This window comes from Mya arenaria, chromosome 2 (assembly GCF_026914265.1).
Source record: "Mya arenaria isolate MELC-2E11 chromosome 2, ASM2691426v1".
NCBI classification, from domain to species: Eukaryota; Metazoa; Mollusca; class Bivalvia; order Myida; family Myidae; genus Mya; species Mya arenaria.
This window is the reverse complement of record NC_069123.1, coordinates 69062607-69086683: the sequence shown is the minus strand read 5'-3', so window position 1 is coordinate 69086683 and position 24077 is coordinate 69062607. Positions and strand designations below refer to the sequence as shown.

The 24077-nt window shown below is 34.7% G+C and overlaps 1 protein-coding gene across 1 annotated transcript; it reads left to right on the top strand.

Moving 5' to 3' along the window:
- Positions 1–1657: 1657 nt before the first annotated feature.
- LOC128246943 (uncharacterized) lies at positions 1658–20083 on the top strand. Its single transcript, XM_052965516.1, has 6 exons — positions 1658–1886; positions 10921–10981; positions 11601–11672; positions 14635–14768; positions 15552–15654; positions 18327–20083. Exons 1-6 carry the CDS (start codon positions 1799–1801, stop codon positions 18463–18465), a joined length of 597 nt encoding a protein of 198 aa, XP_052821476.1. The 5' UTR covers positions 1658–1798; the 3' UTR covers positions 18466–20083.
- Positions 20084–24077: the final 3994 nt, after the last annotated feature.

The window sequence follows — 24077 nt, the reverse complement described above, 5'->3', positions numbered from 1 at the left end:
AAATTTAGTGCCTTCACACTAGTTAATGTTTATGTAATTCTACACATTGACACGAAAACCCATGTGCGTTCTTAGAAATGCGAATAACACTAACAGTCACTGTATGAATTAAGAAAAAAAATAATTCCATTGCCAGATTTCGCTTAACAAGAACAATAAATCGTTGTTTAATAAGTGTGGTCTGAAGATAGAAAAATGACACCATAATTGTATAGATATGACGTAAATGAGAGAAAGTTAGAATAATTGTGACACTAGTTTGTTTATCTTCTTGTATAAATGACTCAAGCTCTTGGGCAAGCAGGAAGAACAGAACAGATACAGAGCATTTTTTATTACACGTAAACTTTACAGTTTTTTTTTGGATATATTTACATATGAATATATCAACATTACAACCACACTATGCAATGAGCGACTTATATTATTGACATATAAAGGATGAACTGAAAACAAATATCCGTGAACGTATTCACAATAAATTCAAAAGAAATATCATTTTGTAAGTCACAATTTTGAAATAAATTGTTAAAATAAACAGTTCTAGCAATTAATCCATTTCTAAATGCGGCCCTCCTTCATCACTGCATTTCAAATATTCGCTTACTGTATGGAATTTCTTTAAATACATGTGTGTTACATACAATATCAAATGGCAATGGGACAGGACCACTGAACTCATTGAAATGGCCAACAGTAACCTTATCAACACAATAAGAGTTACATGTATGTTCATTAAGAATCAATTAATGAAAAACACTCGAACCATAAGTATTAAAACATGTACAATTGCCTACGCAATTCTTAGTGCAGTGACCTTACATAATATTCCATTAGAGTTACTGCCCCTATCGATTGAAATTGTCACATTCATAATGTTCAATATCAATATCCGGGACATACGTGTCACAAATATTGCTATCTGGTTTACATGAGGTTATGGCAATAAAATTAGTGTCTATCACTCCACATGTACACTGCTGCAAGATATATATCAGTATCATCATAACCAAATACTTGTATCATGCGTATTTTAACAAAAGAATTTCTTAATATTAATGCCTCGGAACCGAAAATGACAACACCACCGCTATTTCATATTGCCTTCCTATACTTTATATTATAATTATAAGTGTTATCCTGAAATATTGATATTGCTAGATTCACCGATCCAAGATCCAGTTAAAACTATTATATAAATGTTTTACAAGAAATGTTTGGGTCTTTCCGCTTTGCAGCACGTACTCTGCCTATTATGTCAAACATGAACACTGTTCTCAAGATATCGTATTATCTAACTGCCGTCCATTATAATCCAATTCTATGATGCTGATGCTGATGACGATGATGACATTTATTTAAAAAAAAAACATCAATCCGAATAAACCCGGACTGTCGAATACAAATAGATCTTGTGGCACTGTTTTAAAAAAAAATATTTAAAAAAACTAAATGAGAAATGTCGCAGGAATTTTCAGTTAGGGTCGAAAAGACTCTAAAACAGACATCTATAAGGGACCGAGTTTTCTCAGTGGCAGGGCCTGAATGGTAAGAAACCGAATGACTTACAAAGCAAGGGGAGAACATGTAGCAATTTATTTTTGCGTCAATTCAAAACTGTTGACCGACACCATTATCATTCGATATCGGTCAGCCAATGAAAACACGTGTGTGTCGTATTGTTTTGATCGGAAACACGCGATTTTTGAAATCATGTGTATATGTATCAATTATGAACTAGTTTAAAGTTTTTAATTAAATTATAATACATTTTTTAAACTCGTGTAAATAGCTTAGGATGGGCCTGTGTTCATATGTCTGTAGCAGCACGTTTGGTGATTTATACATTTGGATCACACGATTATTCGGACTGTTCACTGCTGTTGGTATGGTTAAGTTGTTACCAACTTGAGTTATTGTATATCTGTTTATGTATTGCTATGATGATGCCAAAATACATTGCGAATGGTTGTAAAATTAAATTCTAAATTTCCGGAAATAACTATGTGCAGCTGACCAGTTGGCTCAGTTGGTAAGAGTGCCGTGCCAGTGTTCCCGTGCTCCACTCCAGGGTCAATTTTTCCTCGCAGGTGTACTTAAATGTGAACATAATGTGTTCATTATTGCATTTGTGGTGTTGTATAAATATTTGCATGTCTAGATAATCATTACAATGTTTGATAAGGCAATCCTAACATATATGTGATTTGATACCCTGGGATTCACAGGCGGCAGTTGCGTTGACATGACCCACCCTATGCCCCCCCTTAAAAAAATCGGTCAAAAGTTTTTTTCTAGACCAAAAATAAATATTTACACCTCAACTTCCATTCCTTAAATGAACTGCTTTTCGGCAGTTGCGTTCATCAATCGATGAACCCAACATCTTCAGATTAGTCCAAATAATTGTACGTTGACGGATTTTTTTTAGATTTTTGATATGGCAAATCCTTCACGTACAAATTGTTTAGTATCAAAAGTGGGTAGTTGTTCCAATCAGGATTCCGGGTTAAAGCATATAGCGTCTATAAAATATCATAAAAACAAGAAATATTACCAGATAATGTTATTTTATATTAGTTCCGTACACAAAAAATAAATATCCAACTTATAATTATGAGTTTGACGGCTTTTCTTCATTTCATTCTGTCAAAACATAACGATATATACATGAAGGGCACCTGCAAGGCTTCAGGGCACAGTTTTAAAACGCTCGGAACATTTTGGCCATGGCCGAGTTGTTCCGATTGTATAACGAGGTCTATCTCGAAGCTTTGTCGGAGGAGGCCGAGTTATTACGATTGTATCGAGTTGTTCCCCTTCGCATAATTGTTTTCTGTGTCAGTCAACTTTCGTTTTATTGGAAAGGTAAACAACTTGTTTTAATGCATTAAATGCTTGTTTAGTGCAAAATAGCATTTCACTTACATGGTAAAATATGAATATAACTCTTTATGATCAATTTCAACCATAAAATACTTCACTTAAAACAATTTCAATATTTTTAAAACACCCTCGTTTTTTGCACATTCCCGTTTAGACCTTAGGGATTGGAAGAATCCCGTATAACACGTCTAATATTTTAGACTATCTTCAGATATGTTCGGATTGCAATTCATCGCATAACAATATACAGTACACTCCACGCGGAACTACCACTTTCCTCGGTGACTCGGAGGCGTTTTTAATTTATCGCGGATTTCCGCCGAGTACGCAACCTTTTTCCTCGCTAAATTTCACTGAGTTGCACCGAGTTAATCGTTTTCTATGGAGGGTTTTATTGCCGGTAGCGCCGGTGATCGAATCGATTTATTGACCTAATCGCGGAACTCCGCGTGTTGTGCATAGCTACTACAGAACATTGCTTCTGTTAAAACAGTATTGAATAATTAGATAATTAATTTTTCAAAGTACAGTAAGTTTCTTTTTAAAAAACAATTATCGAAAATTTCCATATCAATTTTCATCAGCATCGTCTAACAACTGTTGTTTTTCACATTATGTAATTGAAAGATATACCATAGCGTGCGTTTGTGTTTGTTATTGTCATCTTTCTCTTACTATATTAAGGTGTTGAGAACTTAAATTAGATTGGAGTAATGAAGGTGTTGAGAACTTTGTAAGTTTGAATATTTTTCGGTCTTTTTTTCCTAATTTGCATTTTACCTGACTTATTAATTTATCCGTACTTATCAATGGTTCTAAACTTATTTATAACGCATATAAGTGTAAATCCTTCATCAAGTTAATTAAAATCCCATTTAACACCATTTTATACATGCATTGAAATGAATAACACATTCTATCGGCTTTAGATCAAACAGTCACTCTGTGTGACGTCACATAACTCACAGTTTTACCCACGAGGATCTCATGGAGAGCATGTATATTGTAATGCAGGATTAATGTGTCTGAGTGGTGTTTTCGAATGTAACTGGAGTATTGCATTTCCAACTTTAATTCATCACATTAATTAGTTACCTATATCATGTGTTGACTTTTATTGATGATTCAATAAGTATAACTGTACATAATTGCTTCATACAGTCTATCAGTGTGGTATAAGTTTTAAAGTTTATTGGCAGATTGTTTTACAAAAAAATGTCATGTCTTTGTTTTCTTAATCCCTGGATTGCCCTTGTTGTTTATTTAATCCTCCAATAAATATTTCACACTTTCTCTTTCTACATGCAATACATCGTTTAAGATGGGTATTTACTAATTAACTTGTCACAGTGGTGTACTATTCGGTTAGGTAATCTAGCCAGGATAAAAGATGAAAATCAATAATCTTCGTCTGTGAAACTTGGTAAGTGTGAAAGTTACGATTGATGTCATTTGGGTGTCCGAAAATTAGGTACGCGAAATAAATTATTTTTATAAACAATTACGGGTGTAGCAAAAATTATCAAATAAATTAAACAAAATTAGATACAGTGGGAGATTCTTATCGGTTTTCCTCCGAGTTTCGCGGTGTTTTTACCTCCGAGTAACGCGGCGATTGTAATTATACGGTCCACTGATCAGCCTCGGTGGGTGAACGAGTAAAAACGCCGAGGAAAGAGGATAATGATCAATTGGATGTCGTGTCCGCGATGACCAAAATCCGCCGAGGAAAACGGAAAGTGGTAGTTCCGCGTGGAGTGTACTGTACATGAAAACTATTGATCTTGTTATTGTTTGTATTGTGTCAGCAGGTCCCGTAAAATATAAATCAACATTTTAGAAAGTGTTAATTTATTATATTGACATGACCCCCCCTATGCCCCCTCCCCTTTAAAAAATCAGTCCAAAGTTTTTTTCCTAGACCAAAAATAATTGAAACATGATCATCTATCACAAACCCTAAATATCGACCAAAAATTCAAATGGAAAATAAATCCCAAAAAATACTTCTAATTAAAGGTTAACATGTTAACACCCCAGTATGAACGATGGTGTTTTCGTTATGCTTGTCACTTATTTTTTAACCAATTTTCTCCAAACAACTTGCATTCTTCTCAGGATATAATAAAATTTCAGGAGAAGTACAAATTCAATACATTTCCATCAATTTTAAGGCCCAAACTCTGGGCAGGCAGTCACCATCAGAATCTGTGTTTTCAAAAAAAATTCGCTCGTTTTGTCAAATAAAACATCATGCTAATCAATGAATCATGCTTTTTTTTCGATTGAAATGTAAAGATCACAGTATGATAAATTTCATTTTTTTGCAATTTGTCTCTTCAGAGAAATAAATGGGGAAAAAAGAGTTTGTTTACTAAACTCATATCACCTTGATTAAGTTAAATCGGTAGTTGAAAATCGGGAATGGAGAGTTAAAATAATAGTTACATTATTTTTTTCCCATATAGGCTGATAAGAATTTATTTAAAATCATTCTGTATTAAGATAAGAAATAAACATGCTTACTGTGAATCACAAATTCATTGTACACTGTCAATGCTGTTTTCAATGTGAGAAAGTGTGAAATACTCCCTCTGCCTTTATGCAGAGTACAATATCAATATTACAAACTGCTTCAATGATAGGTGTTTTTTTTTTCGCACTTTGCCACGATCTTTAATACTTTGCTTAAGGTGTTGACATGTTCATATACATAGAAACATACTTTGGTTTCCTATCTAATATCACATGGTTTACAATAACCATTGCCATTTCACGATCCATTAAAAAATCTGCACTATAAACAAACCTGGTGGCTTTCTGATTTATCTCATTTATCAAATTTTGCAGCATCATCTATCTATGTTATAAGAGGTTTTTTAGTTTTTACTCTTGATTGTTTGCCTGCGTCCTATCTATGAGTGTGTCCTATACACAGAGATTTACAGTAGCTTTTATAGTGACACAGTAGACTAATTTTGTTTTCGTAACATGGTGTTGGTTTGAAAATCTACATTTCAGTTAGCCTGTTTTAACTAGGGATGCAAACGATTGGCAAAATTGATATTCGAATATTCGGTAATTCTTTCGATCAAATATTCAAATATTCGATTACCGAAATACATATTTTGGGAGATGTAGCAAACTACTATTATCATTCGCTTAAAATTAATAGCTGGGGCAATTTGACCCTATTTGTCGTAGCGGCGGACGCCGATTTTCCCCAAATAAGCCTTTGAAATTCGCAATTTTCAGGAAGAAAAAAACAATACATTATAAACAGACAAACAACAAAATCGAATAATTTCAATTCTGCTGCCTTTATATGTGTAAACAATGTGAAATTAGATGGATTCCTAGTCAAAAAGCGTTTTGCGCCAACGAATGGTCTATCTGTAGGACAAGCAGCCTCGTTCTGAGATTGACCTCTAAATTGACTAAATATAACTAAGGAAAACCCAAACCAACTCGGGAACTAGTTAAATATTCAAACGAAAACATATCTGGATTTGACTAATCCAGTGTTCCAGGGCTCATCCTAGACAGAAATTTTAGGGAGAAGTGAGAACGGGGGAGGGTGCGGGAGGGTGTTTCCCCCTCTTGCAGGTCGGAAAATTTTGAGATTTTAAATATCAAATGGTGGGTTCTGGTGTGTCCTGGACAACTTTTATATGCATTTAAATAGGTGTAAAATAAATAGGTGTTTAAATTGTTTTAAAATAGTCATACTGGTTGTTTTTAGTTGGAATTAATTTGTTGTATATACCTTTAAAAAAAAAGTCAAGTTTCAAACATTTTATTACATGCAAACCTAACAAACAAATACACAAACAAACAGTTTATTTGCTAGAAGGCCACCAGCCCATGCAAACATCACACCATACATACATGAAAACTACTTGTGCAAATTAGTGAGCATGGATAAAATAATAGTATCTGTCAAAACAAGAAAAAGTACATTTTGATACAATGACATTGATAACTTATATATACAATACGATGTACTAACAGTCAAAACTGGAAACAAGTATGTAATGTTTATTCCTGGAAAAGTGAATTTCTCTTTTTAAAAGCTGAGTATAAATAGTGAGCAGTTTTTTTCACAACATTTTCAATATGACAAGACATCAATATATTAAACTTAATTATATTTGGGTTCTCATAATGTTTTCTTTCTATATATTCTTGTCTAATAGTATCATATAAAGGACACACCAAAAGGAAATGATATTCTGTCTCTACAACATCTGTACAATAAGGACAAAACCTTAACTGTCTTTCAACATTCGTATAACGGCCACGTTCAATTGCTAGCGTATGAGCTGAAGCTCGAAAGCGAGCATATACGTTCCGAAATTTCCTAACACAAAGAATATTTACATACGCTTCAGTCTCAAAATTGGTTTTAAAGCCGATATAAGCTTGCAATTTGGCACTATTTATACAACTGCTACGCCATGACTGAACATATTGATCTTTAAGTCGTTGTAAGTATGTTGCCATAAAAAATGTTTTATTGGTAATACACTGGGCTTCCCAAACATAACCAAAGCCATTTAAAAATAAATGTTTTCTTAAGTGGGTTACCCAATTCACATAACCAACAGTATCCAAAGATTTCAACATCGCATAACATTTGGACACATATCTATGTTTTGGCATACTTAGAATTTTTAACCAATAGCATATAACACGCTTACAAGAAAAAATATACAACGGGAATCGACCACAGTCTCCTAAAATTGGACCATTACATGTAAATAGAGGTACAGAAAGAAACCTTTTACAGGCATAATTGTGCACTCTTTCGACACCTTCATGTCTATGTAATCCCCAAATTTCGGACCCGTACAGTAATATAGGTACAACTTTTGCGTCAAAAATTTTGAAATAATTATGTTTTTGTAAAGGCATTAAATCAAACAGGGAATTTAATAATGATACAAGAACCCGTTTGCCTTTAATAGCCATGCTGTCGGCCATTTTATTCAGTGACAGAGTAGAAGTAAAATGGACCCCAACATAGTTAAAACAGTTTACACATTCAATTTTTTCATTGTTATAATACCAATGTTCGTATCTAGAAAGACAACCGCCATTTTTAAAAACAACAATCTTTGTTTTGTTAACATTAACAGAACTAGTTTCCAATTTTCACAATATTCATACAACAGGTTAAGTTGCAATTGTAAACCTACAATAGTATCAGACATAAGTGCTACATCATCAGCAAATAAAATCATGAATATTTCAATAATATCAGGTGAAAGTTGTATTCCGCGTACTCCATTTTGATGTAGGAAGTCATACAATTCATTAATAAACAGACTAAATAAAATAGGACTTAAATTACATCCTTGACACAATCCTAGAGGGCAATTTATACTCTCACTTAGTTCATAACCATTTTTGATTCGACTTTTTACAGACACATATATAGCTTTTATTGCATTAAATAGTTTACCTTTAATTCCGCGATTAAGCAATGACATATATAACTTACTACGGTTAACAAAATCAAACGCCTTTTTAAAATCGACAAAGGCAACATACAATTTACCATGTTTTTTACATAGGTATTTCGATATAACAGCATTTAAAATAAAAGCATTATCCATTGTCGAATAATTTGCTCTAAAACCCGCCTGTGATTCAGTTATTTTGTTAAACGCTTCACAATAAAAAGTCAAACGCTTGTTCAAAATGTAAATGTATATTTTACTAAATACGTCAATTAAGGATATTCCCCTATAGTTATCGGGAACATCTATAGCTCCTTTCTTGTGTATGGGTATCATCAGTGTTGATGTCCATTGTTCGCGAAAGTCGCCTGATGAGTATATACGATTGAAAATTCTACGTACATATGATACTATATGATTAATACTGTGTTTAAACCTATCATGCACACATGAATATATATCAGAATTTAAATACATGATAAAATAAGCTTATAAATACAAACAAAACTAGCTGAAATCAAACAACATGACATCAATTGTGAAAAAAAAAGTAGTCAATATATCATCACATCCTAGTTCTCAAAACAAGAAGCACTATACACTTGATCAGTCTACACAATGTAGGTCTCAAGGTCAGCCGAGATCAGCACCTATGGCCCCACAAGCTGGAGGTGGTACAGAAATTCCTCCTTGGGGAGCTTCCGCTTGGCCAGGTGGTAGGCAGTCTTAAGGAGCTTGATCCCAAGCTCGCCATCCAGTTTGGCCAGTACAATTTTCTTCATGGGTTCCTGGGAACTCAGAACTGTCTTCTCCAAGGCGGCCTTGTGCTGATTTGCTGAAAATACACAAAATTTCACAGTATCTCATCTAATTCAGCTGTCATTTAAAATAATTTGGCATATATTACAACATGTTTTAAAATATATTAAGCCAGACACCTTAAAATTAATACCACTTTGAACTGATTTATCTGCGGACTAAGCAATGCTTCTATTGTTTTAATAAATACTTACACAAGCCATGTCTCTGATGATTGGTTGTTTTTGCTGATTGGTCATGTCCACGGGCATAGGCGTTGTCCAACTTCTACAAACTTCACAGTGCCATTTTTTATCTGCATCTTGTTTGTACCAACTGAAATTATTTTGATAATTTGACTTTTTGAATGATTTCTTACTTGAACTGTCAATTATGTCATTACTATCAACATCGTCAGCTTTACTTTTCAGGTCTGGGGAATCCAGCAGAAGCCACGTAGAAAGCATGATTACTATTCAACAGAATGCAAAATATCTCATATATAGAATATTGATGTGAACCGTTCGAAGAAAAAATAATAATGGAAGCATTTCTGAAATAAAAAACAACAAACCTGGAACTGTGATTCGCACTTGCCCTTCTCGCTAACTTCGTGGTATTCACACCCAATTAAGTTCATTTGTCATCAGTGCACATCATTTAAACCGCTATTGTCATAAAGTATAAATCCTAATTGGCACTTATTGACATTTACAAACATCGGCAAGTGTAAATATTAATCCCTTACAATTTTATTACATCGATGACGTAGCGCATGTACACAAAGTCAATGGTGCAAACACGTGCCTCGATTGAATAAAACAAGCGTTCTCATTGGCCGAAGTCAATGGAGCATATTAACAAGGTTCAACACGATTGGCTGTTTGTCAATCGAGCTGACAGGCGGGAGGCAGAGTCGCTCTGTTTTGACAAGCATTAGTTCTTAGCGATATCGACTTTTTGATCTTTGAAAAAGTCAGCGAAGTTGACTTCGCTTTGATCTTAGAAAATAGCAAAGTTGCCGCGGGCAGGGCGACTTAATCGCCAAAGTCGCCTGGTAGGATGAGCCCTGTGTTCAACAATAAATTTATACTTCAAAGCACGAACATTGTATTGAAACATGGAAAACAATTTAAAGCACATATATGTAACAACATTAATGTAGCACATGGCATTCATATCATCACGGCGATTTGAGCTAAGTTGCGAAGCTTAATTTGCAGCCATGACAAAACATTGGGGTTAAAGCCGATTCTTAGTCAGTTATTGTAAAAGTAGGGGGACTATTTTTTACATTACCCGACGATATGTCCCTAAATGCCATATGACACGTGTTTAGTGTATTGTCATCACATTCACACCTCTGGCAAAACAAAACGAACACACTTTATGAACAACAACAGTGATGTAGGCAAAAGGTCTTTTATTCTCTTTATTGAGAATTAGTATCATTACTCTTTTTTCGAATATTCGAATACCGATTTTGACATTCGAATACCAAACGTTCGATCGAATATTCGAATATTCGTTTGCATCCCTAGTTTTAACCATGTGGCCTTTCTTGCTTTTTTTCTGAACAAAAATTCAAAGCGCTTTTGAAAAGCTGGCTGTTTCTTAGGTTGATAGTGCTCTTCATGCATTGCAGTGCACATCAAGAAAGCTCTCTGCCTGTTCATGTTTTCCTGGGCTGGGTTTTTAATGTGTTCAACTAAGCTAATGAGGTGCGCAAATTATACACTTAAGGTGATTTAATGTTGCTTTTTCTTGATTTTAGCTCTCCTGGGCATTGCAGTGGAAACACTTGTTTATGGGCATTACCTAGGTTACGTAATACTGTAAGTACCAGATATTTATACATTATTGTCATGCTTTTCTAAGAAAAAAACCCTGAGGTGTTGTAATGATTAGTCTTTGTTTCAATTCATTTCTGTAGGGATAATGAAATCCTTTATTCCTACCATAATTTGTTAACTTTAAAGTTATTTAAATGAAACTGTGTACACATTTTGCCATAGACAACACAAAAGCATGTAGCTAGGTCCATAACTCTCGCTTCAATACTTGTTGAGTTATGTCCATTGTTAGACTGGGGAAAAATTGACTTGCGCTGGCATTTCAGTTTTGGTCTGCCATGCTCTAGTCTTGTTTGACTCAATTGTTTATTTATAATAAAACAAATTTGCCTATGGACTCTGTTTGTTTGTCCAGTTTGTACCTTATTTATAGCTAAAAAAGTATAGTCCAGTTTGTACCTTATTTATAGCTAAAAAAGTATAACATGTACAAACTGTTCATAGCCTGTTGACCTTAAGTTATATCAGTATATGCTTCATATTCAAGACACTGTTACCGTAAAAATCATTATTATTTAAAAAGAAGAATAAATTGTAATAAAAGTATTAAATCATCTGTTGTTGCACCAGAATTAATTCTAAATTATCCTTTTTCTTACAGTGTTGAGGGCATCATAGTAACATTCTTGGAAGTGGTATTTGGAATAACATACATTGTTAATCTGTGTTGTAGGTAAGTTGAAAATTTGGTCGTGTTGTCATTAGAATATAACTTTCATTTTCAGTTGAGACAAATCTCTGTCAATAATTCATCCTTCAATAAGTAATTACTAAGAATATCAATCAATATTCATCAGATGCTGCTTTTCTTCCTCCAATCTCAATTCTAAATCTACATTAAGAGTTCACATAGCTCCATATTTTTATTGTTCAAATTCATTTTTGTGTAATTTGCAAACTAGTTGGATTTAACCCAGTCAATATTTATTTTTTACAATTTCTAAAATGTTACCCAGGTTAGTATGATTAATGCCAGTGACTCTTCCCATTACCAACAAGAAATCTATAATGATTACTCAGTCTGTGAATCATACTTTGAAGCAAAACTCTGAAATGTAGTCACAAACATCAAGTGTTAAACTCCAACTAATTAAAGGGTAATGTACACTGAGTGTTAATACATCCCTTAGTGTTATTACCCCTCATGTGTTATAACCGCCTGAGTGTTATTACCTCCTAAGTTTAATTACCTCCTTAACATCAATTAGTGTTATGACCTTATAAGTGTAATTACCTCCTAAGTATTTATTTCCTCCTTAGTGTTATTACCTCCTTAGTATTATTACCTCCTAAGTGTTATTACTGCATAAGTGTTATAACCTCCTTAGTGTTATTACATCCTTAGTGTTATTACCTCCTAAGTGTTATTACTGCATAAGTGTTATAACCTCCTTAGTGTTATTACATCCTTAGTGTTATTACCTCCTAAGTGTTATTACTGCATTAGTGTTATGTACTCCTTATTGTTATTACCTCCTATGTATTATTACTTCCTTAGTATTATTACCTTCTTAGTGTACTCCTCAGTATTATTACCTTCTTAGTGTACTCCTCAGTGTTATTACCTTCTTAGTGTACTCCTCAGTATTATTACCTTCTTAGTGTACTCCTCAGTATTATTACCTTCTTAGTGTACTCCTCAGTGTTATTACCTCCTTAGTGTACTCCTCAGTGTTATTACCTTCTTAGTGTACTCCTCAGTATTATTACCTTCTTAGTGTACTCCTCAGTATTATTACCTTCTTAGTGTACTCCTCAGTGTTATTACCTCCTTAGTGTACTCCTCAGTGTTATTACCTTCTTAGTGTACTCCTCAGTATTATTACCTTCTTAGTGTACTCCTCAGTGTTATTACCTTCTTAGTGTACTCCTCAGTGTTATTACCTTCTTAGTGTACTCCTCAGTGTTATTACCTCCTTAGTGTACTCCTCAGTGTTATTACCTCCTTAGTGTACTCCTCAGTGTTATTACCTCCTTAGTGTACTCCTCAGTATTATTACCTCCTTAGTGTACTCCTCAGTGTTATTACCTCCTTAGTGTACTCCTCAGTGTTATTACCTCCTTAGTGTACTCCTCAGTGTTATTACCTCCTTAGTGTACTCCTCAGTGTTATTACCTCCTTAGTGTACTACTCAGTGTTATTACCTCCTTAGTGTACTCCTCAGTGTTATTACCTCCTTAGTGTACTCCTCAGTGTTATTACCTCCTTAGTGTACTCCTCAGTGTTATTACCTTCTTAGTGTACTCCTTAGTGTTATCACCTTCTTAGTGTACTCCTCAGTGTTATTACCTCCTTAGGTTTTATTACCTCCATTAATATTATTACACCCATTACTAGGCCATTAGCTATATTAAACCCAATAGAGTTATTAGATGCTGTGTCGTTACACACCAATGTGCTCTTACATTTCACCCCTAAGTGTTATCACAACACATATGGTTATAACCTCGCATAATGTTATTAGACCCCTTCTTACACCTCTCATGTTATACAGTAAAACTGTGGTCGTTTGAACAGGCGGTTTTTCGAAAACCGGTGGTCAGTCAAGGTCGAAGCTTAGTCCTGACCATTATTCCTTCTATTTTCATAGTAAAATTTACTGACGCTGGATTGAAACTTAAATTAGTCGAGCACATTTTCCCGAAAGCATATTTCAAAATGAACAATAAATTGGCAGGTGTTAAAATTTTCACAAATTGTAAAAATTGACAGATGTAAGAGGTTTTAAAAGTGTGAAAAACTGTGTACTACTGTTGGTGCATGGCCACTTATACTTGATAATGATGAAAAGTTAATGACAGAAATTTATTCGTATTCTTATGTTGTTTGTTTAGAACATAAGTTTTTTTTCGTAAAAATAACATTTGCTATTTATTCATTTCATTTATTGCTTTTCCTTTAGATTTTCACATTTAGTATAAGACAGCTTTTGAACATATATGCGATTTCAACATCCCTATACATAATAATGAATCAGTGCCAAAATAAACTGACTACTTCAAATTTGAAAATACATTGTAAGATCTTTCATAATGGAAACTTGGGTCTTTTGAAACATCGGATCACTCAAGGTTTTAGCTCTGTCCCTGGCGTCCTGGAGCAATTAACAATTTTACTGTAAAACCCCTTAGTGTTATAGCACCCTAAATGCTATTATATCTGATTGTGTTCTTAAACCCCAGAGTGCTATCACATCACATAATGACATTACATCCATAGTGTTCACACACCCCACAGTCCTGTTACACCCATAGTGTCCATACACCCCACAGTGTTATTACTCACATTTTCTTCGTACACTCCATACACTAATTACACCCCATAGTGTTTGTACACCCCATATAATTATAACACACCAAACATGTAGTTTTATTACACCTCAAACCCATAGTTTTATTGCACCCCAAACCTGTAGTTTTGTTACACTCCCAAGTTGGAGTCCCAACCCGTAGTATACAGAAGGGGCGGAATTTATAGGGAATTTTATGTCCGTCTGTTGACCAGTGGGGTTGTATCACTTTGAGGTGCTAGTGAGTAAAGTTCATAGGTGGAGTGTTATGCAACTTAAATGCAAGCAATTAGAAGTGATTTAACCCACAGATCAGCCACATGACACATTTGTATAATTTTTCAGTGTGGACACGTGCTTCAAGCAGTGTTGGGACTGTGTGTTATGGCTCGATGACTGGAAGAAAGCAGTTTTATTCTTTATCTTCTCTATACCATGCTTTATACAACCGTCTCAAGTCTGGTTAGCTGTAATAGCTGGTAGGTAAACACTTATTAGCTCTACTGGCCAAAGGCCATAAGAGCTTATGCGTTGGTGTGGCGTTTTGTCGTCCGTTCGTCTGTAAACATTTGCTTGTTAATGCGAGTTAAGGTCTTCAGTTTTATTGTAATTAAAAACTAATTAAGAGTTAGATATCCATTAGAGCTCATTTCTTTTTCTTAAAGCAGTCAGATCTGCCCATGCAAGACTAGTTATGGCCCTTGAAATGCAAAAGAATTTTCTAGACAATTTTGTACAGTTGTCAGAGCATTGTGTATTTTTTCATCAAAGTAAAGTACTGCATTTCATGCTTTGACTGGCTATACATATCTATTATCAATTCACTGGTATTCCATGATTGATTTTGCAGTGTATCAATTTTAGCTCATGTTTTTTTCTTCCTGAGAACTCTTTATTCTTAAATATGTGCATTAAAGGGGCCCATTTCAATGAAGATCTTTATCGTAAATCTTAGCTTCATATTTTTGTTATTTTGATACACATTTGTGTGAACTGAAGAATTTAAAATGAACGCAAATATAATGAAAAACTTGATGCAATTTGTGACATTGCTGTTAAGATCCTGTAATGAAACGGGCCCAAGCGGGATACATTCTTTGAAAGTAATATCTTTTATCTATTTCTATGTGTTCAAAATGAACAGGACAAAATTGTTCTTAATATTGCATCATGATTTCATGGTGTAATGGTGTTAATATGATACTGTTATCTATTATGAAGATTGCATAGGTACTGACTCTGTGTTCTTTGTATATTTGCAGGTATAATGCTTGTCATTAGTGCTATATTAAATATTTTTAAAACTTTCAAAACCCGGGTTGAAAAGGAGAGAAAAACGCACACCCAGACGCCATCATACGACAAGTAAGTTGGTTATGACACTGAAGAGTTCATTGATTCATTCGTGTTGGGATTTGCAAGCTTACTTATTTGTTTTTAAAGATGTAAGATACTAACTGTTATCTGAGCAGATTTTTGATGTTTTTTAAACAGAATTGCATCTCAGTGCTACAAGTAAGTAGAACACCTACTACTCTTACGCTGAGATGATCATTCATATTCATATTTACTACTCATTATGTAGTCTGAAGGGAACAGACAAATTCAGCAGAGTATCGTTTTATTTGTTTTGAAATAACTTTTGAATATGGCAAAAAGTGTTAAAGTGTATTCTAATACATAATGTATTTTATCAATGTATGATATGCATACATTTCAAATTGTTGAGTATCATGGGTATCTAACAGGTCCCTAAAACCAAACATTGTTGAGTATAATGGGTATCTAACAGTTCCCTTAAACCAAGCATTGTTGAGTATAATGGGTATCTAACAGTTCCCTAAAACCAAACATTGTTGAGTATCATGGGTATCGAACAGGTCCCTTCTCTCAAGCATTGTTGAGTATCATGGGTATCGAACAGCTCCCTTAAACCAAGCATTGTTGAGTATCATGGGTATCTTACAGTTCCCTTCTCTCAAGCATTGTTGAGTATCATGGGTATCTTACAGTTCCCTTCTCTCAAGCATTGTTGAGTATCATGGGTATCTTACAGTTCCCTTCTCTCAAGCATTGTTGAGTATCATGGGTATCTTACAGTTCCCTTCTCTCAAGCATTGTTGAGTATCATGGGTATCTTACAGTTCCCTTCTCTCAAGCATTGTTGAGTATCATGGGTATCTTACAGTTCCCTTCTCTCAAGCATTGTTGAGTATCATGGGTATCTAACAGTTCCCTTAAACCAAGCATTGTTGAGTATCATGGGTATCTTACAGGTCCCTTCTCTCAAGCATTGTTGAGTATCATGGGTATCTAACAGTTCCCTTCTCTTAAGCATTGTTGAGTATCATGGGTATCTAACAGTTCCCTTCTCTCAAGCATTGTTGAGTAGCATGGGTATCTAACAGTTCCCTTCTCTCAAGCATTGTTGAGTATCATGGGTATCTTACAGTTCCCTTCTCTTAAGCATTGTTGAGTATCATGGGTATCTTACAGTTCCCTTCTCTCAAGCATTGTTGAGTATCATGGGTATCTTACAGTTCCCTTCTCTCAAGCATTGTTGAGTATCATGGGTATCTAACAGTTCCCTTCTCTCAAGCATTGTTGAGTATCATGGGTATCTTACAGTTCCCTTCTCTCAAGCATTGTTGAGTGTCATGGGTATCTAACAGTTCCCTTCTCTCAAGCATTGTTGAGTGTCATGGGTATCTAACAGTTCCCTTCTCTTAAGCATTGTTGAGTGTCATGGGTATCTAACAGTTCCCTTCTCTCAAGCATTGTTGAGTGTCATGGGTATCTAACAGTTCCCTTCTCTCAAGCATTGTTGAGTGTCATTGGTATCTTACAGTTCCCTTCTCTCAAGCATTGTTGAGTGTCATGGGTATCTAACAGTTCCCTTCTCTCAAGCATTGTTGAGTGTCATGGGTATCTAACAGTTCCCTTCTCTCAAGCATTGTTGAGTGTCATGGGTATCTAACAGTTCCCTTCTCTCAAGCATTGTTGAGTGTCATGGGTATCTAACAGTTCCCTTCTCTCAAGCATTGTTGAGTATCATGGGTATCTAACAGTTCCCTTCTCTCAAGCATTGTTGAGTATCATGGGTATCTAACAGTTCCCTTCTCTCAAGCATTGTTGAGTGTCATGGGTATCTAACAGTTCCCTTCTCTCAAGCATTGTTGAGTATCATGGGTATCTAACAGTTCCCTTCTCTCAAGCATTGTTGAGTATCATGGGTATCTAACAGTTCCCTTCTCTCAAGCATTGTTGAGTATCATGGGTATCTAACAGTTCCCTTCTCTCAAGCATTGTTGAGTATCATGGGTATCTAACAGTTCCCTTCTCTCAAGCATTGTTGAGTATCATGGGTATCTTACAGTTCCCTTCTCTCAAGCATTGTTGAGTATCATGGGTATCTAACAGTTCCCTTCTCTCAAGCATTGTTGAGTATCATGGGTATCTAACAGTTCCCTTCTCTCAAGCATTGTTGAGTATCATGGGTATCTAACAGTTCCCTTCTCTCAAGCATTGTTGAGTATCATGGGTATCTAACAGTTCCCTTCTCTCAAGCATTTTTGAGTATCATGGGTATCTAACAGTTCCCTTCTCTCAAGTATTGTTGAGTATCATGGGTATCTTGCTTGATTCATAATTCAGTGTCTTCTAGCTCGTGGTTTTGTAAATATTGATCTGTAAAAATGTACTAATAAAACACTGTCTGGCAAGGGGTCTATTAAGTCGATACAAACATTAACAACATCATTATGAACAATTAGAGATAAGGAAATGTCTGCAGTGACAATGTGTCTAAGGATTTATGGTTAACCAAGTTTATTTGAGGACATTGATCATTGCACCCAAGAAACAGAATGAATCTCAAAAGTTATTTACAAAGTCGTTTCTAATCACATTAAAGTTCTATTTTGTAGTAGCCAATGGCACTGCACTTTACTTTTTATACCACTTAATGTTAAAGTGTTATTATCTGATTTGTTTGATTTAATTAAAATAAAATATATTCCAAAAGTATTTTTCCTCAGGTTTGAAGAAATACATGAAGATGGTGACATAGATGACGATGATGATGAAGATGATTTGGAAGGGGTTATAACACAGACCGGTACCATGACGATTTTAGAAGATGATATAGGTGATCAAGTAGAGATCCTGGAAGTCTGACCCCGCGCCCATTTCCCTTGACCCCAACTCGAGACATGGAACATTCAATTGTCATTAATTGCTTATTGTGATATCTCAGTTACAGTTTTCCCAACCACACCTAAATGTGTACTCTCCAGTGCTTTGTCAGATGTCGTCCATTGTCATTGTTTTATTCTGTCCACAAAATGTGCTTGTTTATTTGTCTAGTGCTTTGTGTTAACTTTTAAGAAATTCTAGATCTGTTTGTTATTTAAGAAAATCTAGATCTGATCATTTTCAATTCAAAAATCCTAGATCTGATTGTTTCCATAATTATTTGGAACCATTAGTATAATCATTTATTATATGCCTATCCATATGAAACCCTTTTACATATCTGAACGCATGCCGATGTCCTAGAAAATCTGTATCATTCGCGCTATTATCATTTTCTGATCCAATGTCATGACAGATATGTTGGGTGCTGCCTTTTATACACTGACATTTATTTAAATTCTATTATCAATTATGAATAACAACATTTTTCAAGAATGTATAGTAGAAACTATTTCAAAATTATTCCACTGCTGATTTGTGTTTATGTTCATGAAAATCCACTAACTCATTAAATCAATTGATTAATGACATCATTTCTGGATTGGAATTTGCGGGAAATGCGGTGTAACTGCAAGTGTAGTTTTTTGGTTAAAGCATTGAACAGGTTGTAAAACGTGAAATAAATCAAAGCAGGCATGTTATGAAAGGATAATTAAGATGGAAAGCTTCTGAATACCTGTATTGTGTCTGATATTTGGTGTATAGACAGACATTCATCTTGACCCCTATGCAGTCTCGATGGATATGTGTTTACACCAAGCTCGATTTGATACAGGGCATCACAAAGTCCATCATAATATCCTCTATAATATTTCGTTCTACATTTACATGTTCTGAGATATGGCAGCATAATTGTAATTTCCTTGCACTAACTTAATTTATTATGGCTATTTGTTTTGTATGAAAGGATTCAGAAACTGTCTCCTAGTCAGGAATGTTAGTATCACACAGGGATGATAACAGAGCTAAGTTGCCAATCCTGAAAATTTCTGGGTGGGGTTCAGGGGGCCGCTGAAGGCCCCCGATGGGTCCAGGGCAAAGCCCTGGTGGGGGGACAAGGGGGGCGAAGCCCCCCGAAGCTTTCCGTATTTCAGGGATTCTAATACCCTTTTTTGCCTTAGAACAGTGTTCAAGGAGTACACCTTTCGGTTTGGTAGATATAATTATGTTCAACACGAGACATCCACAATCAGAACAATAATCAGGAATCTTAGGAGTGAAGTTTAACACCTTTGTCTTTAAACAAAGTTAAATTTACTTTTTTTTTACCTAGGCATTAGACATGTACCTGACATTTTGGTTCAGTTGTCCACTTCCCATAAAACTCAACTGGCTATGATCAAATGCCTGTGTATGAACAGTCTACACTATGGGATGTTTGATTTATAATAATGAACAACATATCGATTACATATCGATTATCATGCTTGCAAATGTTAATTGTAAAATTGTTAATTATTCAATTTTTAGGTATCGTATTAAGAGTATGTATTCCATTTTCTGCACATTTGATGAGAATATAATGTTATTAATTATTATATATATTATTCCAAGTAATATCCAAACGGGACTTAAATGCTTTGGCAGCGTAGTTGTTGTGGACATGGTGGACTTTGACGTATTCTGGTCCCTAAGCCAGATTCTTTCCCCTCATGGTGTTACATGAGTCCAGTAGCACACAAACTAGATTGTCCCACGGCAGTTCCAAGTCTCTCAAACTGGCTTTCAAATTCTATGAAAATTGATTCAGAATCAGCCCTTGTGATTTTTAAGGAGGCCAAATGCCTCAACACTATTTCTTTCTCTATAGCAGAAAAATAGCTGCAACAGTTTTCTCATTGTGTTTGTTGACTTGTCTTAGTTGAAACAAAACCGAGATCCATTAACTCCTCCACATGTTCATCATTGAAATGGCTAGCCACTACGTAAGTCATCTTGTATGATGCTGTACACCTTTGAAGTTTTAATTCGCTGAGAGCTTTTGTATCTTTGGCAAGTGTCTTAAGTAAGACACACTACTGTGGTGCCAGGGAGCATGTTCAGTCATAAATCCAAGTATCATGGCCTCTGGATTGAATTGTCAGTCACTGACAGGAACAACTGGATGCACTGGCTGAGGTGTTTGTTCATCCCCGACTTTTGTAACCATCAACATACCTGGAAATACAAATTACAACTATAGAATTTAAATCTCACTCAAACTGGGTCCTCAAGAAGTTTTGTTGAACTGTCTCAAATAGAAAATAAAATGGCTGCCTCTACGTAATATGTGTTACTACTACAAAATATTTATTTATTTTTTTTAAATTTACTCTAAACCAACTTTCATTTGAACCTCCCATACTGGTCAAAAGCCACTTCTTATTGAGAACAATGCTTCAAACATTATGAGAATAATAAAGAAACGGTTTACAGCGTAAACTTCAATCGGCCAATTCAAATTTGTAAAATAAAAATCGATTATTATGACACAATCCGAATCGGGATGTCCGAAATGATGCTAGATGCGCAAAATTCATTATTAGTTTAATCACTTTCTATTAACTTAAAAAGAAACGTTTCGGGAATTTTTCTTAAAAATAAATGCCAAATATACCCTTTAAATCGACGAATCGATGTTTTTAGAAGTTGGTGGTGGTCGTTTTTTTCCAATACCCGTTTATTCGTCTCCGTCGTCTGTTATATCCGGATACGACCATCCGGATACTGTCTTCTAGTCCCATCGGTAATTTCCGTAATCACCGGATGCTATCTTAACCAATCATATAGCTCGATTGCCAAGACGTAAATAGGTTCGTTAATTTCCGGCTTTACACTTCCGGAAAACTCACCTTTCGTACAATATGTTCGAACTGAGCTCGATTCGCTCCCAGTACCCCTCCCCCCTAGAAAAAAACTCAACGGATTTACATTAATCTCAAAATCGATCCGTGAGGCCTTAAATCCGGAATTCCGGATTAATCCGGAATTTTATCATCCCTGATCACAATAGTCAATAGTTGAAACCCATAATTATTCTGGTTTTCCCATGCTTATCCTCCGGTACAAAAAGTATAGTACCATTTTAGTAGACCCAGTATTTCAGAAATATTAGATTCAATTCTCTGTTCCCTGAAATTCAATAGCCTGAATGTAATTTTTAATTTGTACTGGTATGGCAAGACCCAGTAATGTGAACTCCGGTTTATATCCATTACAAGCTGTATACCAGAGTGACAGTCTTAACATATTATATCATATTAACCCATCAAAATGTTTGTCAAGTCAATTTTTAATATAATGTGACACCAGTATCATATTAAAATTCTGTAAATACGAGGGTAATATACAAATCTTGTAGGGTAAGTCACAATACCATGACTATGATTGAAAGAACCTTTTGATGAGCCTACATGCAATTAGCTCAACATAGTTGCCCTAATAGCAGTTTGGTGTATGTGCTTGTGTCCGTCCATGCATCCATTTACCGGATATGGCTTGTCTGTTCTGTAGCTTGGCCAGCATGAGGGTACTTAAAAGTTAGTCACTGGCACAAATGTTACAAAAAGAAGAAGGAATGTCATGTGCCAGATCTTTGTAAGTCATACTTACAAGGTCACTAGTCAAAATTCCTTGTAATTCAGTTTTGATCAGTCCAAAATTTGGCCATGCTTTTGGGTTTTTTAAATAAATGTTCACCATGAGAAGGCACCTCATGTTCAATACACAGGTATTAAGGCCTAAGGTCAAGATCACACTCGAGGGTAAAATTTCCTTGTATTTTGACCTGTTAGTTCTGTAACTTGCTAAATCATTAGATATTCTATAACAACTTGGCACAATAAAATGAAATGGGTCTAAAATCAAGGTCACACTCATAGGTCAGATTTTTTTTTTCTTTATTGACATCACTGTCGAACATTGCTATCAACTTTCCCACAATTACATTCAAGGTCAACGAACTTTCTCAGAACTGTTCTATGATTGTGACAGTGACTGTCTCATCATTGTTTGTTCTTCGCAAACAAACGTCTAGTTAAATGTAGTAAATATGGGATAGGGTTTTAGAATACACCAAAGTGACCATTTGTTTTTACTTGGTTATCTCAGTGTAGGTATATGATGATATATATATATATATATATATATATATATATATATATATATATATATATATATATATATATAGTAATGCAGTGTGACAGTTGATATATGGCTGTCTTTGTGTATATTTGATGATATATATGCAATACAGTGTCACTATTGATACTGGAAATATTTCTGTACTAAAAACAGAAACCAAATTGAAAATGTTTGTTAAATACAATATTATTCCGATGTTCTGGCCTGAAAAATACAGTGTCATGTCATCTCATTGATTCAAATTGCAGTGAAGTTTAATTGTTGTAGATTGTATTGATTGCAAAAGTACAGACTATGCTAAATTTATTGATCAGATCATTCAGAGAGAATATTTCAATTTAATGGGACTACACACCAGATGATACCATTATAAGAAAAAAAGAAAATTGTCAAAATCTTGAATATCATTGTGTATGATGCATTGAATCTTTCTTACTGATGTATCACATTGCCTACAAGACATGTGTCTCTCGCAGTTTTTGCCCATTTTCCCAAATCAAAATTTACTGGGATGGTCTACCACATAAATCCCAGTATATTTTAAAAGAGTTGGTATATGTATCTGTACTAATCACAGGACTTGCACATGCTAAAATATACACACTGTAAGCTGGGAAACCATTATGCCCTTTTTTAGGTAAACTCATCTTAAACAGTGACACATTATTCTTTTTATCATGTCAAATGATGTATGATCAGCCTCATATTAGCTCGTAGTGATAATTCTAGGCTTGTTTTGACGAAATATTGTATTTGCCGATTTTGGGACTATCTGGTGTCTAGTCCCTTTAAAGGGTCACCATGAAGTTAACTGAAGTTGGAAAATAATGTTCTCTTCTATGTTAATCTATAAATAACTATTACAGGTATCATGTGTACAACTTTCTTATATTCCATCTTTACAAGTAGCCTTTTTAATAAAACTTGTGTATTTTTTAGTGATTTATATGGAACTGTTTTGTGTAAGAAATAACTGTTGATTTTTGTGAGAAAATGAATCTCTGTTGTGCATCTATATAAACTTTATATTTAAGTAATTGCTCAAGATCATTGGTGTAATAACCCCTCTTAATGTTGTCAACATGTAACCACAAATGTAATAATAGAATACACTTAATTACTTTCTTTGTCAACCTATCTGCTAGGTGAAATTGATAGATATTAATGTTCATAGTTACAGTTTATGTGAACTTCTCTATATTCTGTTATATTTAAAGCATTCTGTCTTTTTTAAGGAATCTCATTTGGGAAATATTTAAGTGTTTGTCAATGTTATGCTGCTTTTTAATTTAGTTTAAACTTTGTTTGCTTTTAACAAAAATATCCTGGTCTTGTTTCTTGAAACACAGATTATATTATTAAGTGCTAGTATATGATTGATTAATTAGGTAGTTAGAAAACTATTTGCTTAC

Bases quoted from the DNA above. Each gene is read 5' to 3' on its own strand.
- LOC128246943 (XM_052965516.1), top strand. From the start codon at position 1,799: ATGGGCCTGTGTTCATATGTCTGTAGCAGCACGTTTGGTGATTTATAC. The intron at 1,887-10,920 runs GTATGGTTAAGT...TCTTGATTTTAG, and splicing joins CGGACTGTTCACTGCTGTTG to CTCTCCTGGGCATTGCAGTG. The intron at 10,982-11,600 runs GTAAGTACCAGA...TTTTTCTTACAG, and splicing joins TACCTAGGTTACGTAATACT to TGTTGAGGGCATCATAGTAA.